Source organism: Odocoileus virginianus, chromosome 5 (assembly GCF_023699985.2).
Source record: "Odocoileus virginianus isolate 20LAN1187 ecotype Illinois chromosome 5, Ovbor_1.2, whole genome shotgun sequence".
Classification (NCBI taxonomy): Eukaryota; Metazoa; Chordata; class Mammalia; order Artiodactyla; family Cervidae; genus Odocoileus; species Odocoileus virginianus.
The window spans coordinates 67,251,745-67,270,666 of record NC_069678.1 but is presented as its reverse complement, the minus strand read 5'-3'; the positions used below and the strand labels follow the sequence as shown (position 1 = coordinate 67,270,666).

The window sequence follows — 18,922 nt, the reverse complement described above, 5'->3', positions numbered from 1 at the left end:
CGGGCCAGAAGCGGGAGGGGGCGAACTGCGGAGCGGGGCGGGGGCTGCGGCGAGGAGGGCGTTACGCCGGCGACGTCGGCCGTGCGAGGCTTCGCGCGTGAGCGGCGTGGGCACCGGGCCTGGCTACCGAGCTTTCCTGGCGGGCGAGCAGGTCCTCTACGCCGGCTCCTGGGGGAGCGCGGGGAGGAGGGAGGTGTCGGCGTCAGCGGTGTAGTCGACGGCGGTCCTGGCCATGGAAGAGACGCAGCCGCTTCCGCAGTCCGAGCTGGCGCTGTGCGACAGCCTCATCATCTGGGTGAGTGCGAGGGGGCGAGGGGGGCCGAGGGGCCGCGGCGAGTTCCTGGGGCAGGGGGGTGCCTGGTTCTCGCAGGTGAGCCAGCCGAGGAGCGAGGGTAACCTGCGCCCCGAACTCCGCTCATTGCCCTCCGCGTCTCCGGTCGCCCTTGACCTCGAGAGTGCCACCTGCGGGTCGCGGGGCAGGTGTGCGTAGGTGAGTGAGTGTGTGTACGTGTGTTTCTGTCTTCGAGAGGGGGAGGAGGGAGGGTGAAAGGAGCTGGGGATAGGGGAGCGGGAAGGAGGACACTCGTCTTACCGCCCTGATCATGCTCCTGACAGCTGTGGCGGGAGCCCAGCGCCCATCCGTTTACTCCCAGCTGGGCCATTTGCTCCCCTCTGCTCTGCGCCCAGGCCCTAGACTTTCTGGACCACCGACACCCTTGCCTTCCGTCTGCAGAACAGCCTTCTCATAGAGACCTTTATGCTACTTGGGAGTGAAGACCCCCCTCTGAAACCTCCCTCCCACTGCAACAACCTAGCTCTACTTTGGACGCAGATGGCAAAGAAGTGGTTTTAGTTCATGCGTCAGGGCTTCTCCTGGACCCCAGGACATCCGTTTTTGTAGAAACCTTTTAGAAGAGATGTTTCCACGTACATATATACTGCGTGGATCAGAAGATATATTGGGAGTGGGGTGCTCGTATTCTCTCTTTCTCACTGGTTCCCCTCCTCTTCCAATGGACAAGCATTTTCTTTAAAGGAAAAAAAAAAAAAAACTTGGCATTTTCGTTTGCACTTTATCCGCACTTGGTAGTCCTATTAATTTATGTTGGGTTTGGACAGACAGGATCTGTCCTCAGTATTGCGATTAACAGAAGTGTCTCACCTTTTGGAAGTGCTCAGCGATCGGAAAGAGCTGACAATCAGGTGTGGCTTCTAATCCATATTGGGCAAGTTTGACGCTCCATGGTCCACAAGGTTCAGTCAGTGATGCTCACCCCAAAGCAGTTGTTTAGTTTTGTGTCGCGGAGTGTGTGTAGAATGGAACGTAAACAGACTAGATTAGGAGGCAGTAATTGATGAGTTTCTCTAGCTCTCAATGCATGTAATTCAAAAGAATGAGAAATCAGGGAACGTTTCTGGCAGTATGTGAAGTCTCTTGTAAATAACCACAATGTAAAGCTACCTTTACACTTTGGAGGTAAATAGTTTTTGCTCCAAGTAAAATGCAAGCATCTGGAGTTTCTGAGTGAAAAGCAATTAACTAACCATTCACCCATATTTTCACTTAAAATTAGTATGGGATTTAGATGCCATATTTAAGGTTGCCATGAAACAAGGCAGTTACTTCTAATGGTGTGGTTTAGTAAATGACTAATTAAAGGGTGTTTCCTAATCTGTTGCGTTGTTGCTCTAAACATCTGACTTATATAGTAAACTTAGTCTTTATGATGTCATTGACTCATATGAGGGTTGGTGGTGAAGTATAAGATTTTCATGAATTTTATTTAAAATATTTAAAATATTTTGTGACTATATCCATTCTTTTAATCAGTATTAATAGTGAAGTTCCTACTTTGTATAAGACACTGAGGAAGAAAGATATCAAGAATAATCAAAGAATCTTCCATTGTAATTGCTGTGGTAGGTAGATCTGTGTATTTTTTATAATGGAAGGCAAAATTCCTTAAAAACAGTAAAATTTTTATTTTTTTTCGGCCATGCCATTCAGCATATAGGATCTTTGTTCCCCCACCAGGGATGGGATTGAACCCATGCCCCCTGCCTTGGGAGTGCAGAGTCTTAACCACTAGACCTCCAGGGAAGTCCCATGTAAAAAAATTACTTAAAACATAAGGAATGATAATAGATTACAGAGTATAATCGGTTGTTTGCTTCTCCAGTTCTCTCAGGCTGCTGAAACACTATGGAGAAAATGGAATTAATGTGCAGACTGTTGCCTCTCAAATGCTGCTATAGCTAAATCCTCCTGTTTCCATACCCAGCCCAGCTTTATTATTAAGATTAACCATACAGTTCCTCTCACGTTGCTCTTTGCAAACCTTAATCAGTATCCTGTTTGAGCCCCAACCCTTCTCCCCATCAGGAAAGTGACCTCCTTCTTATCTTTGGCTCTGGCTCTAGATCCACACCTTCCACCTTGTCTAAAACTTTGTCATTTATCCCCTCTAGTATCTATTTTTTCCTTTCCATTAGCTCCTTCCTCACTACATGTAAACTTACTCAAATCTTCCCTCTCCTAAAGAAGAAAAACAGAAAACCATCACTCTCTATTGAACCACACTGTATCCCCCCACTTTCCTTCAGTCATATTTCTTTCATTTTTAAATACTCATCCTTTATACTTTTTGAACTTTTATTTACATCTCAGCCCACTGCACTTGAGTTCTTTTCTCTAAGGCCTTCTCATACTGGGTTTGGCAAACTGGAAACTTATATTATCCTTATGTTAATTGGTGGTTCCTTTGTGAAATTATCTTCTGCCTTAGTTTCGTGGGTTCTTGCCTCTAGGCTTTTCTTTACTTCTTTGGATGATTCTTTGGAGAACTTTGCTGGTTGTCCGCCACGTCACTGTAAGTGTTCGCTTACCTCCCCGACTTTCTACAAGCTACCCTCATGCCTCGCTTCTCTGTGCTCCCATACTGCGTTGACTTTCTTTAGGAAGATAAGCATTTGTGTAGGGTTTTTTGTTTTTGTTTGTTTTTATTTGTAAATGCATCACAAGTTTTTAGCTTCTCTTTCCTCTACTTTGAAATATCCTTCTTCTAGTTCTTTCAGTGGCTGATTGACTTGTTACCTTTCATTTCTTGGATCTAGTGTCATCTTTCAGAGACATGCTGTGATCGTGAGTACCCTACTCATATCCCGTTGTAACCTGTTAACCCCTTTTTGTTGTGTCTGTAAACATTTAACATTTTCTGAAGTCATCTTGTTTGCACTTTGGGAACAGAGCCCTTGCCTGACCTGTTTTCGGTTCTGTCCCCAGGAACAAAAACTGACTAGGATCTCTAGTACAACATTGAATCAAGGTGATGATAGTAAATATCCTAGTCTTGGTCCTGATCTCGAAGACTAATATTTCACCATTGATTATTTCACCACTAAGTACCTGGGATACATTTTTAACTGTTTCATAGAGGATTGATGTATTACGGTAACTCATTACGGTTACATTACGGTAACTCATCTCGGCATGCCAGGTTATCACAAAGACCATTTCTGAAGCCTTCTCACTGACACAGGCATAACGCTGTTTTTTCATTCTCTTGTCACTCTTACTGCTATCCACAACATACTAAGGATGTCTCTCCCTTGTTACTCTTCAGTGATTCTTCATCACCCAGAGCAGTAGTTCTAAACAAATGATGTGCATAACAATCACTGGGGGATTTTCTGATTTGTCTGGAGATTCTGATACATGTTGTCTTAGACTCCACACTTTGAGAAACCCTGACTCACAGCTAATGTGCAAACAGCTGTTGAATTTGTACCATGTGCTAGACACAGATCTAAGTACACTGTGTTTACTAATTTATTTAATTCTCACAACCATCTTGTGAGGTAGAAACTATTCTGCTGTTTCCCCATAATATAGATAATACCCTGAAGGTGAATTCCAAGTTTCTTACCATGGCCCTTCCGAGTTCTACCCTGTGCCCCTTGGTTGTCTCCCCTTAGCACTGAAATGCATAGAAATCCAGCAATACTAAACTGTGTGTTACCCAAAAATACCATTTCTTTTCTTGTATTTGTACTCTTTCCATGTTGCTACCTCCTAAAACTTCCTTCTCCTGGTCCTTTCTATACTCAAGACCATCCGTTGGAATCATCTCTAAGAAGTCTTTCCTAGTACACACCCTAATTAGATTAGCTGGCTCTTACACAGTTCAGAACATTTTGTGCATACTGCAGTCATGGGAGTAGTAGTGGCATTCTCTGGAAATGATTTGTGTCTTTTTCTCCCCTCTTTAATTCTCAATTGAAGCTACTTAAATGTGGAAACCTGGTAATGTTCCCTTGCAATTCCACCTTATACTACAGTGCCCTACGTACAGTAGAAAGCTCAGTAAAGTATCTGTGCTTTGAAAGTAACTGTGGCTCGATTTCGTTTCTGTCAGTCTTCCTTGTTGTATTAGGATAATAGAGACAAATTTCTAGAACCTCAAAATACAGCACCCACTAAAGGTGTTTTATGGTGGTAAACTAAGGAATTATAATTGAACAATTGAAGAGTAAAGGAGATGAATAAGTGTGGGAAAAGAGAATCATAGTATATTTAAGATCTTTGCAGATTGAGATTTGATTTCTAGAAAATATATAATCCATTTTAGCTCTGTTGTAATTTGCTTTTAAATAATTCCTCTATCTTGTATTTACCTATTAGAAAGAGCTGCCACCATTTCACTTCTCTTTTCAAAATATACATGAATATTTAACAGAGATTTGGAAAGTTAGTAGTTCCTAACACCAAATTAGATAGAAACAACTTGATGTTGTAGGTGGGCCCTGGACTGTTCATGCTCTAAGGGTAACTGTTGGTAGCAGGCAGAAGAAGTCTTACCTAGAGCTCAGTGATAAACTAAGAGTGTTAAACTTGACATTTCTAGCCTTTGTTTTCCTAGCAAGTGGTATGAATTAAATTTTAACTTGCAGATATTAGGTTATTTTAAAGTTCTTTTCCTGATGTTATTCTCCTAAAAATTGACAAAACAGAAAGTATGACTCTCTTAAGAGCTCTACATGTATTTTCCAGAAATTCTGAAGTATTTCATATGTGACATCAATATATCTGAGTATTTTAGGTATAATATTCAGTGGTTTTATGAAAGGTTAAGTGTTTATTCTTATAAAAATACAACACAGTTATAGAAACTTATTAGTATAGTTCCCTTTGTTTGGCAGAGAGTGTTCTCTCTAGTGTGCGTTTATGTATGCAAACTCAGTGGAGTGAGGAGTTGGCATAAGCTTGCTCTGTGTCATTGTAGCTGCAGACATTCAGCACTGCTGCACCCTGTCAGGATGTCAAGCAGCTGACCAGTGGAGTTGCCATGGCACAAGTTCTTCATCAGATGTAAGTATGGTTTCAGGTTCTTCCTAAAATAATTATACCATAAGGCTGTTGAAACTTGCTCCTTTAGTGCTGACAGGCTTATGGTATCAAGGTATTCATGCATCTAGGGGACAACAAAGTTTACCATCTGATTATTTCTTGCTTATTCATAGAGATACATCTTAATTAAATTACCAATCAGGATTCTTATCTATTCAAGAGAGGTTTAATTTTAAACTTGTTTTGGTCATATTCACAAGTTATAGTTACTAGGAGAGAAGCAGGTTAAATGAGTGATGTAATTTCTTACAGTGTTTTCTCCAGTTATACTGTTGTCATTTTAAGGTATCAATGCTTAGAGATTATTGTTTTTTAGATAATTGAAGCATGAAATACTGGTTTTAGAAAAAAATATTAAGTTTAACATTTATATTTGAATTAATAATAGTAATTGTATGAATCCACCAGTAGTGAAATGTTCTATAAATGAGATTTTAGCTCACAAATGCTAAGGAACCTTACCTAGTAAAGAGATTCTGTTTGGGTTGGGCCCGTTTTAAGTAATTATACAATATCAAAAGAGCCTTAATCCATTATTTCACCATTTTTGCCAAGCATTGGAAGAGGATTAGGGTTATAATATCCGCAGCATGAACTGTACCCTTAATAAGACAAAGAGGGCCAATGCTATAGTCATAATTTATTAATTGTCATATTGATTTTGTATTAGCTGACGTTCATGATAATATATCTTCAATGAATCCTATCTCTGCTACATGACTTTAGATGTCAGAAATTGTTTAATTATTGCCATCATTTTTGTAAAGGTTTTTTTTTATGACTGACTCTGAAAAATGCTTCAGCAAAAAATGGGTTAGCAGAAATTCTTTACCATTGTTAAAACAACAACTCAAACAATATCATAATCTTAGTTACTTTGAATCTTTAAAATGACCTAATTTGAATAGACAGATTTTATGGTTAACTCAAGATTAACACTTTAAAAGATAAATTTAGCATGTTAACATTTTTTTTTTTGGCAGTCTTTCTGAAGTATGCCTTACTTCCCTGCTTTCTTAAAAATGTTTCTTAATTATTTTATTTTTCCTGTGATTGGTTTTAAAGTGATTTAATTTGTCCAAACTAAGAATTGGGCTTCCCAGGTGGTGCTAGTGGTAAAGAACCCACCTGCCAGTGCAGGAGATATAAGAGACACTGGTTCAATCCCTGGGTCGGGAAGATTCCCCTGGAGAAGGGAATGGCTACCCACTCCAGTATTCTTGCCTGGAGTATCCCATGGATACAGGAGCCTGGCAGGCTACAGTTCATAGGGTCAGAAAGAATTGGACGCAATTGAAGCGACTTAGCACGCACACAAGAATTGTGAACATGGTCTTGGTGATTTGGTAAATTCATCATTGTTTTAATGTACAGTCTGGCCTTTTCTCATTGTTGTGGATGTTGGTGTAGATATAGCTATCTTGTGGTTGGCATAGATGTAAGGCTGATGAACGTTCACTTACTTCGATATCCAAAAATGCTATTTATATGTACTGAAACGTCTTTCATAGCTTTACACCACAACATAGTAGATGAGAGCTGTTTTTACCGTTATATGATGATATACACATGGCTCTTTGACCTCCTATATACCAGTACTATACCTGATGTTTAGAGTAGGGTCAGGTCAATTTTAGTTAAATTGTATCCTTTATCACCAACTCATTTTTACATAATGTGTTGGATTCTGTTGTTATTGCTGATTCTGTCTCTCCGGTTTTTCTCTTTTTATTCTCTTTTGTCTCTTACCGTCTTCTAATAGCTTTTCTGCAGGAATAATATGAGTGAATCAATCAGAAAGCTTTCTTTCTTCATAAAACAAATGACAGTGAACTAAAATTGGCCCTAAACCTCTTGTTTCATTTACTTGTTTTTGCATGTACTTAGATGTGTAAACCTCCTTATCCTATAAGAACCAGTTTAAATTTATTTTTCTTTTGACTCCCTTCCATTTTTTGTAAGCTTTTTAGAAGTCTGGTTCCAGACAGTGAAACTCACAGCATATGTTTTCCCTTAGTTGGGTCAGTGTATCATATTCCTGCTTTAAAAAAAAAAAAAAAAGAAGCAAATTTTACTTTATTTCTTTGAACACTTCAAAGCACTTTATATATGTTCCAATTTATTATATATTTCTTTGATGGCTGTTGTGACTCACATCAAAGTTGTTACTGAAAATGAGATGGGAAAGTTTGCTTTTTTAAGGAAATAACAAAATCTAGTGAATAATTCTTTCATTAGTTACCTGAGGCAGATACACTTCTAAATAATACAGTCTTAAAAATCAATTCCCAAAGTATATGACTTAGACATGATGAGTCATGAAGTTGTTGCTAGGATTCTACAGTTCTTTATTTGTTATCTTTAGTCTGAATACATAATATATATCTCTTTTTTAAATGCAGAAACTGTTGCTATTTTAAAGACACATGGGAGAAAACCTGTAACTACAACTGTATTCATTTCTTGGGATTTTTATAACAAAATGCAACAGATTATGTGGCTTAAAACAACAAAAACATCTTCTTTAGAGTTGAGGAGTTTACAAGTCCTATATCAAGGTATTGGCTGAACCATGCTCCCTTCAAAACCTCTAGGTCAGGATCCTACCTTTATGTTTCTAGTCTTTGGGTCTCCAGGTATGCCTTAGTTTGAGGCATCGTAACTCTAATCTGTGTCTCTGTCTTCACATCGCTATCTTCCCTCTGTGTTTCTTCTCCTTTTCAGTAGAGGGACACCAGTCATAATGGATTAGGATCCACTCTAATTTAGTGTGACCTTAAACTTGATTACATCTTAACTTGATTATGTTTGCACACACCCTTTTCCAAATAAGGTTACGTTCATAGGTAGTAAGGGTTAGGCCTTGAACACATCTTTTGGGGGGTTGTAATTCAGCTGTAATTAACAGCTATAAATAGTGCATACTACTTTCCTAAATGGAAAGACTTAGCTTTGTTATTTTATGCACCACATAACTTTTCTGTTTTTTTCTGTTGTCTTTGACTAGACATTTTTACAAGAGAGAAAAGAATAATACAGAATGTAGAATATCCAGGGAAACCTTAAGTATCAAGTACAAATTATTTGTTTATTCATTTATTCAGCATATATTTGAGCATTTAAAGAAATAAATCATGATAGCCAACATATGAATGTTTATTAAATGTAAGACATTATATACCCTATATATGTGGTAGTTCATTTAATTTTTACTGTTTTGTGAGACAGGCATTATTTTTATCCTCAACTAATAGGTGAGGAAACAGAGATTTATAAAGGTGAAATGACTTAAGTAAAGTCAAATAATGAATAAAAATAGCAAAGTCCAGACTTTTATCACTTTGGCCTGACTCAAGCCATACTTGTGGTCAGCTATAATCATTGCAGCCTAGCATCTTGAACCCCTCCTGATAGATTTTTACTTTGAAGTCTTAATAAATGAGAGACCAGATGTGCATGTCAAAGTACTGACAATTTGATATGGTAAATGCACAAGACCTTTGATTACTTAAGAGGAATGGTGTCAGGGTGTCCACTGAAGCAACAAAACGATGTTGTGTCTAGTAGCCAGTAGGCATTAATTACTACCTGTATTTAGTTGATAGAATTGTGAAGACAAATACCATGGATGGAGCTAAAAATAATCATATAGTGTTTCTTACTTGGTTTTATTAGAAAACAGTTGGACCACATTTCACTGTCTTTGTGTTTCCTTGTTTGGTATCTCTTAAGTTTCATTGAAGTTCTGGGAAATACTTGAAAAATGGAGCTAATTGTTGGAGCCAAGTGTCTAGTTAAGGCTTGTAGATGTGGCAATGCAGAAAAAGTAAAAGAAGGATATATATCCTGAAAGTTCTGAAGTTGAATATCAAGTTTAATAGGGGGAAAGGTTGGCTGCTGTTATAATTGTTTGAGAAAGATGAATTTGTTTATAAGAAAGAAAACAAGATATAGACTTTTATGGAAGGGTTAGAAAGTGTTTCTAAGAGTATCATGGACTGAAAGTTTGTGTCCCTTTAAAATCCTGTGTTGCACGGAGGAAACCAGATCTAAAAGAGACACGTGCACCCCAGTGTTCATCGCAGCACTGTTTATAATAGCCAGGACATGGAAGCAACCTAGATGCCCGTCAGCAGGCGAATGGACAAGGAAGCTGTGGTACATATACACCATGGAATATTACTCAGCTGTTAAAAAGAATTCATTTGAATCAGTTCTAATGAGATGGATGAAACTGGAGCCCATTATACAGAGTGAAGTAAGCCAGAAAGATAAAGACCATTACAGTATACTAACACATGTATATGGAATTTAGAAAGATGGTAACGATAACCCTATACGCAAAAGAGAAGAAGAGACTCAGATGTATAGAACAGACTTGTGGACTCTGGGAGAAGGCAAGGGTGGGATGTTTCAAGAGAACAGCATCGAAACATGTATATTATCTAGGGTGAAACACATCACCAGCCCAGGTTAGGTGCATGAGACAAGTGCTCAGGCCTGGTGCACTGGGAAGACCCAGCGGGATCGGGTGGAGAGGGAGGTGGGAGGGGGGACCGGGATGGGGAATGCATGTAAATCCATGGCTAATTCATTTCAATGTATGACAAAAACCACTGCAATGATGTAAAGTAATTAGCCTCCAACTAATAAAAATAAATGGGAAAAAAAAAAAATCCTGTGTTAAAGTTCTTAACTCCTAGTATAGCTATATTGGAGATAGGGCCTTTCAGGAAGTAGTTAAAGTTAAACGAGGTCATAAGAGTAGGGAGACATGATCCAGTAGTATTGAACTCCTTATAAGAGGAGAATTCGGAGGCCTCACTCTCTATAAACATACAAAGATGAGGTTATGTGAACACACTGCATGATGGTAGCACCTAGGATCTCAGAATGAAATCTGCCTTGCTAGCATCCTGATCTGTGGCTTCCACCCTCTAGAACTGTGAGAAATAAATTTCTGTTGTTTAAACCATCCAACCTGTGGTATTTTGCTGTAGCAGTCTGAGCAGACTCTTAAGACATAGGGCTAAAGTCGATTTGAGATGGGAAGGAAGACAAGTAGGAATGCAAGACAAAAGGAGGAAATACTGAAAGAGGTTGTCTCTAGATCCATTTTCTAAAGGTAATTATTTATGATGGAACTACAGAATGATGTATGAAGATTTTTTTTGGAGTCAGAAGACTGGTGTAGTATCTTCAAAGAAATAGAATAAGATGTGTATATATACAATACACTGCACACACACACACACACATACACACACGCATGAGGGATTAGAGAGAGAGTTAAGAAATTGGCTCATGTTCTTATGCAGCCTGGGAATTCCAAAATCCAGAGTAGGTAGACCAGTAGGCTGGAAGTCTAGGGAGGAGTTGATGTTACAACTAGAGTTGACAGGCATCTACTCTTAAAAGCAGAGTTCACTCTTTTTCAGGGGGAAATCAGTCTTTTTCTTTAGGTCTTCAACTGATTGGATGAGCCACATTTTGGAGGGTAATCAGCTTTACTGTAAGTCTACTGATTTAAATGTTAATCTCATCCAAAAGACATCTTCACTACAATATCCAAACATATTTGACCAAATTTATGGGTACCAGTGTTCTGCCAAATTGACACACAAAATTAATGCTAATTAATTAATTGTGATGATTAGCATACCTCTTTAACTTAATCTGATGTCAGAAGAAAGTAAAATTACTTGAAAATTTTTACTCAGCTAAAAAATTCAGTCTTTTCAGGTAAATACCTGGTTAGAAATACATCATTTATACACTTAGTCAAGTTATTTTGGTAACTATAGCCTTAACATCTGAGAAAAGCCAAAAATAATTAACATTAATTTGCTCGAAAGAAAATGGTTGCAAATTCCAAGTAAGTGAATTGAAAATGATGAGGCCATTTCCAGTTACTCCGGTCAGAAGAGACATTCTTCTTTTGTATTAGCACATTTGAGGCAGAATGATTTCTGAAAAGCAAGGCACTGTTTTCAGCTTTGCATTTTTAAATTCAGGATACTGCCTTGGAAAGAACCCCTTTAATTTTTTCCCTCACTTTAGTTGGCTTATCTGTAAAGTTGAAATTTAGGCAAGACTTCTGAGACTTCTGTTAGCACTAATATTCTGTGATTTCTTGGTGTTTGTTTACTGCTTAAAGCATTTATCACCTTCTCCTTAGATGCTCTAGAGTAGGGAATGGCAACCCACTCCAGAGTATTCTTGCCTGGAGAATCCCATTGACAGAGGAGCCTGGCGGGCTACAGCCCCTGGGGTCTCAAAGAGTCAGACATGACTGAGCAACTAACCCTTTCACTTCCTTTAAGTATAGTTATTTGTGCTCTTTCAGTTCAGTTCAGCTCAGTCATGTCCGACTCTTTGCGACCCCATGAACCACAGCATGCCACGCCTCCCTGTCCATCACCAACTCCCAGAATCTACCCAAACCCATATCCATCGAGTTGGTGATGTCATCCAACCATCTCATCCTCTGTTATCCCCTTCTCCTCCTGCCCTCAATCTTTCCCAGCATCAGGGTCTTTCCCAGTGAGTCAGCTCTTTGCATCAGGTGGCCAAAGTATTGGAGTTCCAGCTTCAACATCAGTCCTTCCAGTGAACACCCAGGAGTGATCTTTAGGATGGACTGGTTGGATCTCCTTGCAGTTCAAGGGACTCTCAAGAGTCTTCTCCAACACCACAGTTCAAAAGCATCAATTCTTCTGCCCTCAGCTTTCTTTGTAGTCCAACTCTCACATCCATACATAACCACTGGAAAAACCATAGCCTTGACTAGACGGACCTTTGTTGGCAAAGTAATGTTTCTGCTTTTTAATATGCTGTCTAGGTTGGTCATAACTTCCCTTCCAAGGAGTAAGCGTCTTTTAATTTCATGGCTGCAATCACATCTGCAGTGCTTTTGGAGCCCAGAAAAATAAAGTCAGCCACTGTTTCCCCATCTATTTGCCATGAAGTGATGGGACCAGATACCATGATTTTAGTTTTCTGAATGTTGAGCTTTTAAGCCAACTTTTTCACTCTCCTCTTTCACTTTCATCAAGAGGCTCTTAGTTCTTCTTCACTTTCTGCCATAAGGGTGCTCTTTACTTTCTACCTTTAATAGCTATTTCTCTTAGGAGGATAGTAAATTATTCATCTTTATATTAATCTCACTCAATTTTTTACTCAGAATAAGCCTCCAAATATTGTTTAGAATATAATCTTTTATTATAGTTGACTATTTTTAATCAGATGTTATTCTTCAAGGCCTTATTAAATACATAATAATTTGATATAGTAGCTTTGTTTTGGACTTCAGTGCCTATTTAGGGCTTAACAAATTTAATTCTAAACTTTGCTATGTACTAGTGTCACTTAGAAGATAGAAATGGCAACCCATTCCAGTATTCTTGCCTGGAGAATCCTGTGGACAGAGGAGCCTGGAGGGCTGCTATCCATAGGCTTGCACAGTCGGACACGGCTGAAGCAACTTAGCATGCATGCATGCATGCATGCATGCATTGGAGAAGGAAATGGCAACCCACTCCAGTATTCTTGCCTGGAGAATCCCAGGGACAGAGGAGCCTGGTGGGTTGCCATCTATGGGGGGTAGCACAGAGTCAGACACGACTAAAGTGACTTAGTAGCAGGCAGTGTCCCTTAGGGCAAATTACTATCTTATCCTCAGTTTACTAAAGGACTGAGATTGGGGATCATAGACCCTTTACTAAGATACTGTTATATTAAAAATGAAGTGATATGGAAAAACATTAGGCACAATGCTTGATGCGTAGTAGATACATTGTTTTCTTTTTTTTTTCCCTTTAGGATTAGGATTTTTATATCCACCTGCTACCAGGGTGCATGAGTATGAGTTATTTAGTAAATTTTGTTAAATTGAAGATGTTAATGACTTAATTCATTTCCTATGAGAAATTCCAAAAGAAACCCTTAGGAATAACAAAAAATTCAGTGGGTTCATTTTAAATAATATTTACTGTTTTTAATAAGGACAGCCTTTAAGATGGAAAATAACTCTATCTGTTGATTAGATTTGGTATTTTCATGTCATACAAACATTTTAATGTTCATTTGTATTTTTGTTGTAGTGATGTAGCTTGGTTCGATGAATCTTGGTTAAGCCGAATTAAAGAAGATACTGGTGACAACTGGAGAATAAAGGTATACAGAATGAATGTTAGATGTACATGATCCAAACAGTGGTTCTGAAATTAGCACTAAGCTCAACTAAATCTTCTTTTTTAAATTAACTGAAGGGTGTATTTTGTTGTGCATGGTTTCAGTTTTGATAGTTATATGTGTTCTTATACCATCATAATCAGATGTAGAACATTTTCATTAACCAAAAACATGTACCTGTTCCCCTTCCTAGTTAATCCTCACTCCTAAGTTGGCCCTGGATGGCCACAGATCTGCTTTTAGTCACTGTAGGTTTAATTTCTAGAAAGTGAAAGTTGCTCAGTCTTGTCTGACTCTTTGCAACCCCATGAACTATATAGTCCATGTAATTCTCCAGGCCAGAATACTGGAGTGGGTAGCCTTTCCCTTCTCCATGGGGTCTTCCCAACCCAGGAATCGAACAGGTGTATCCTGCATTGTAGGCGGATTCTGTACCAGCTGAGCTATCAGGGAAACCCTTAATTTCTAGAGTTCATTATAAATGGAATTTGATAAATCTGGTTTGATTTTCCATTTTTTGAATTTTTTTTTCAAAAGAGCAGCTTTTGTTTTCTTTTTTGTTCATTTCCTTTCTGATCTTTATTATTTCCTTTCTTCTTTATGTCTGCACCTTTTTTTTGCTTCTTAAGGTGAAAGCTTCAATGATGTTTTCAGCACTTTTCCCTAACAGTAAGCATTGCCTTAGTCACATCCACACATTTTAACATACTGTGTTCTTATTTTCATTTCAAAATATTTGATAATTTCCCTTGTGATTTTTCTTTTGACCCCTGAGTAGATTAGAAATAGGTATTTCAGGTTCTAAATATTTGAGGATTTTCTATATATCTTTTATTTATTAATTTATAAATTCCATTTTGGTTTGAGAACATACTCTGAATTCTTTTACATTTACTGAGACTTATTTTGTGACATAATATATAGTCTGTCTTGGTGAATATTCCATGTACATTTGAAAATAACATATATTTTGCATTTCTACAACTATGGATTATTTTAGCTTCTTTGATAGTACTGTTTACATCTTTTATATCTTTATTGATTTTCTGTCTGATTATTCTGTCAGTTAAGGGAGGAGAGTTTTCAAATCACTAATGATGATAGTGGATTTTTCAGTTTCTCCTTTCAGATCTGCAAATATTTTAATCATGTAATTTGAATCTATGTTATATGGTTTATATACATTAGTTTTTTATGTCTTGTTGATGAGTGAATCTACTTATCATTATGAAATGACTTTCTTTATCTTGGTAATATTTTCTGTGTGGAAGTGTAATTTGTCCGATACTGATATAACCACTTTTGTTATGATTTTTTTTGCCTATTGTCTTTTTCTTTTCTTTAGTCTCTCTCTATTTATATTGAAAATGCTGTAGATACCTAATAGGTCTTGCTTTTTAAAAAATCCATTAACAGTCTCTTTTATTTAGTTTTTTTTTTTTTTTTTTTAGTAAATCATTAGCTCTCTTATATTCCTGCTATTTAAATCCTTGAACATTTTAAACTAACAATTTTACCGTTTTGTCTTCTAATTCTTTCATCTCTCATTTTTGGACTTGTTTCTATTGACTGTGGTTTCTCCTAGTTATAGTTCACATATTCCTGCTTCTTCATGTGTGTAGTAATTTTTTATTGGATGCTAGATAGTGTCGATTTTCTTATTGAGTGCTGGGTTTTTTGTATTCCAACACACTTTAAAGAGTGTTGGATTTTGTTCTTACAGGCAGTTAAGATACTTGTGAATCAGTTTGATTCTTTCATGGTTTGTGGAGGTGGAAGGCAGATCTAGAGTTATTTTCTCCTCTTGGACTATTAGACTCACTACTAAGTTGTGACCTTTTTGAGGTCTTTATTGAATGCTTATCTATATTAACCTGGTCATGGTCTCTTCACTCTGACTGGTGAGAATTTCAACTGTTTCTGGCCCTGTGCAATCTTCAGGAATTGTTCAGTTTATAGTTCCCTGCATTGTTGTTTCCTTGGAAATTATTTTTGTTTAATCTCATAGAGTTTCACCCATGCACGTGCAAATTATTGTTCAGCCAAAGAGTCAAAGGAACTACTATGCAGATTTCTGGAGCTCTTTCTTTCCATAGCTCTCACCTCTTCATTTATCTACTCTGCCAATCCCAACTACCTTGACCTTTCTGAACTTCTGATGTCTATCTTCTCAAATCCACTAGAATGTCAGGCTTTGTTTCGTTTCTACCTCCCTATGCCATGGTATGAAAATTGCCTCTAGAGAGAAATCTTAGACTAGTATAGGGCTCACCTTTTTTGCTTTTCTTCTCTCTGCAATTAGAGTTCTATATTGTCTTTTGGCTAAGCTTGAAAATAATATTCCTGTTTTCTAGTTGTTACTCATGACTAAAGGTGGACATGCTCATAGCTAAATTTTCTAAGTTAGTACTTGAATTCTAACTTAGCCACAACTTATTTGTGGCTCATTTTAAATAGAATCACTGTGGTTAAACTATGTAAGCAGTAAAACATTTTTTCTTCGATAAAACTCTGAATAAAGCTTTGATGTTTAAAAATTACCATGTATTTGTATTTGTAGAGCTCTAATACGTATTTTTGTTGTCCTTTTTATTGGGAAGTCTTTATTGTCTTTCACCTTGATGTGTGTTTTCTTTCATTATTAATTTTAAATGATTTATTTAATTCTTATTTTTTCTTCTGTTAGGCTAGTAATTTAAAGAAGGTACTTCAAGGAATTATGAGTTACTACAATGAGGTATGAAAATCATCTGACTGTTTAAATATAAAATACTGTGATAATTATATTGACAATGAAAAATGACTTGCTTTTAGTTTATAACATTTTATGATGTATAATTCATAATTGAAAGATTTTTTTCTCCATTTTTAGTACACTCAGATTTTGTGAACATAAAAGGGCTAAAACTTAATATATTGATTTGTAAAATAATGTTTATATGTTGCTACTCTTTAAGTTGATTATTTTCTCAAATAAAATTGCTTACATCTTTATATAATTTGATCTTATATAATAAGACCTATAAAGTAGATCTTGTAATTAAATTGAAGTACTTTTCTGTTTAACGTATTCTGATGTTTCTTTCCAGTGTAAACAACAGCAAAGCTCCACTATGAAATTTATGCTTGTGCAAGTAAATTGAGGAAGAATGCAAAATAAAAGTAGTATTAAAGTCACCTTAGATATTACATTATTCAAGTACTTTGTTTTTCTTATTCAGCATTATAAGAAATTCTCTAGTAGGATTATTTGATATTAGAAGGTTAATTGCTTAATGTATGAAAGCTTTTGGTCTGGTTTTGCTGTTAAAGAATTTTTTTTTAAATTTTTGTACCATTGAACTTGTTCCTTCCAAGTAATTTTAGAACTAAAATTTTTCAATTCACTAATGCCTAAAACTCATTTTGAAGTTTTGTTTGTTTTTTGTGTTTTTAATGCTAAGAATACTTTTTAGTAATTTGAAGAAAACAGTCTTGGGAATTCCCTGGCGGTTCAGTGATAGAACTTGGCACTTTCACTCCCAGGGCACTGATTCAGTCCCTGGTTGGGAAATTAAGATCCCACAAGCCGTGTGGCACAACAAAAAAATAGAATGAAAGTTGTTCAGTCTCTTAAGTTGTGTCCCACTCTGCGATCCTGTGGACACCACGCAGAAAAATTATAGGGCCAGCAAAGATTAATCGTTTAAATCTGTTACTTATTTGTCGAAGTGTGACAGTTTATTTTGTGTTTCTCTGTTCATTGAGACTGTATCAAAATATTTTGAATATTCTTTGACTTAACATAGATCTGTTTATTTTTTATGGAAAGGCATAAGTTTTATCATAATAGATCAGGCCAGGGGCTTCTTAAACAATTCCTCTCTCTGGCAGTGGGGTAAAATGATACTTGTTAGTTGCATTTGGTTGGTTCTCAAAATTTTAGGAGCTTGCTTGAACTTTGCTAACTGTTTTGGTCAATAATTGTGGTTTTGTCATTTGTTAATTTATTTGAATCATTTCATGAACCTATTTATAGAATTTATCTTCCTTATAACAACTAAATGTAGTCTCTTCTCTGTAGCTTACATAAGTGAGTGATCTAATTTATTTTTAACACTGCAGTTTTTGGGGCAACAGATTTCTGAAGAACTTATCCCTGATTTAAACCAGATAACTGAATGTTCAGATTCTGTGGAGCTTGGGAGATTGCTCCAGCTTATTTTAGGTTGTGCTGTCAACTGTGAAAAGAAACAAGGTAAGTGAATTTCTTATTTGAGGATATCTACTTTGTAGAAACAACCTACATTGCTTATAAGAAATAGCATAATAATGTACTGTTGAGGGTTAGCAGAAGGCCAGAGGTTCTGAATTCAAGCGCAGCTCTGCCATTAAAAAGCCACAGATCTTCAGTATCCTAATTGTATTTCTGGATTCTGAGATTCATATTCAATGGCTAAATAAAATGTACTTTAATTAGCTTAATTTAATCAGTGCTTAGGACTTAGTGGGTATTCAATAAAAATTGTATTTATTCACTTGATAAGCTTTCTCTTTCACATACAGACCCTTATGTTGGTTGAGATTTTCATAAATAATTATACAGCTGCTAAATTATAATCCAGGCTTCTTCAGGTGATATTCTGCTATTTTCAGAAGAATGCCTTCAGTGTGTCCTCCAAATAAGCAGTCTGATGATATAAATGGAATTGAGGACTATATTAGTATATCTAAACACAGTAATCCATACCCAGCTGAGTACTAAAAGAGTGTTTTTGGTTGAAAGTAGTGAGTAAAATGATGAACTGAACAGACCATCTACTTCTCTCAGGAGCTTGCATCAGTCTGGGTGATGAGATTTTTGATCCTGATGTTTTTTGCATGACTCATCCAAAACTGGCTTTAGGACATCACCTTTTTGGGTGCTGAAGTTTGTAAAATACTTTAAGTCAGAACCTTAGAAAATATTCAGTGTTATCTAACTAATGAAGAGAGCACATAAGACAAGATAAATTCAGTAAGAATTAATTCAGGAAGGAGAAAAATAAAATATATGAAATCAGCTATAGTTTATCAATAAAAAAAGGGTTCAGGTATCAGAAAACTTTCATATTAGGCCATCTCTGTTATTAACTGGCTGTTTTTTCTTGGACAAGTGAGTGCTTCTCCATAGGTTTTTATTTCTCATAGCTATCCTTTGCTGTGCAAAAGCTTTTAAGTTTAATTAGGTCCTATTATTTATTTTTATTTTCACTACTCTAAGGAGGTAGATCCAAAAAGATATTGCAGCAGTTTATGTCAAAAAGTGTTCTGCCTATATTTTCCTTTGAGAGTTTTACAGTA

The 18,922-nt window shown here is 36.9% G+C and overlaps 1 protein-coding gene across 2 annotated transcripts in view; it reads left to right on the top strand.

The window, feature by feature from the left end:
* Window positions 1–87: 87 nt before the first annotated feature.
* Window positions 88–18,922, top strand: part of HOOK1 (hook microtubule tethering protein 1) — a 62,971-nt gene continuing 44,136 nt past the window's right edge. The window contains exons 1-5 of one of the 2 annotated variants that reach the window (XM_020882040.2): window positions 88–295; window positions 5,283–5,368; window positions 13,510–13,582; window positions 16,287–16,337; window positions 17,705–17,837. In XM_020882040.2, the coding sequence (XP_020737699.2) occupies window positions 233–295; window positions 5,283–5,368; window positions 13,510–13,582; window positions 16,287–16,337; window positions 17,705–17,837 (406 nt within the window). In that variant the 5' untranslated portion in view covers window positions 88–232. Of the gene's footprint in view, window positions 296–468; window positions 491–5,282; window positions 5,369–13,509; window positions 13,583–16,286; window positions 16,338–17,704; window positions 17,838–18,922 lie in introns of those variants that run through there. The other variant, XM_020882043.2, reaches the window with a different exon arrangement.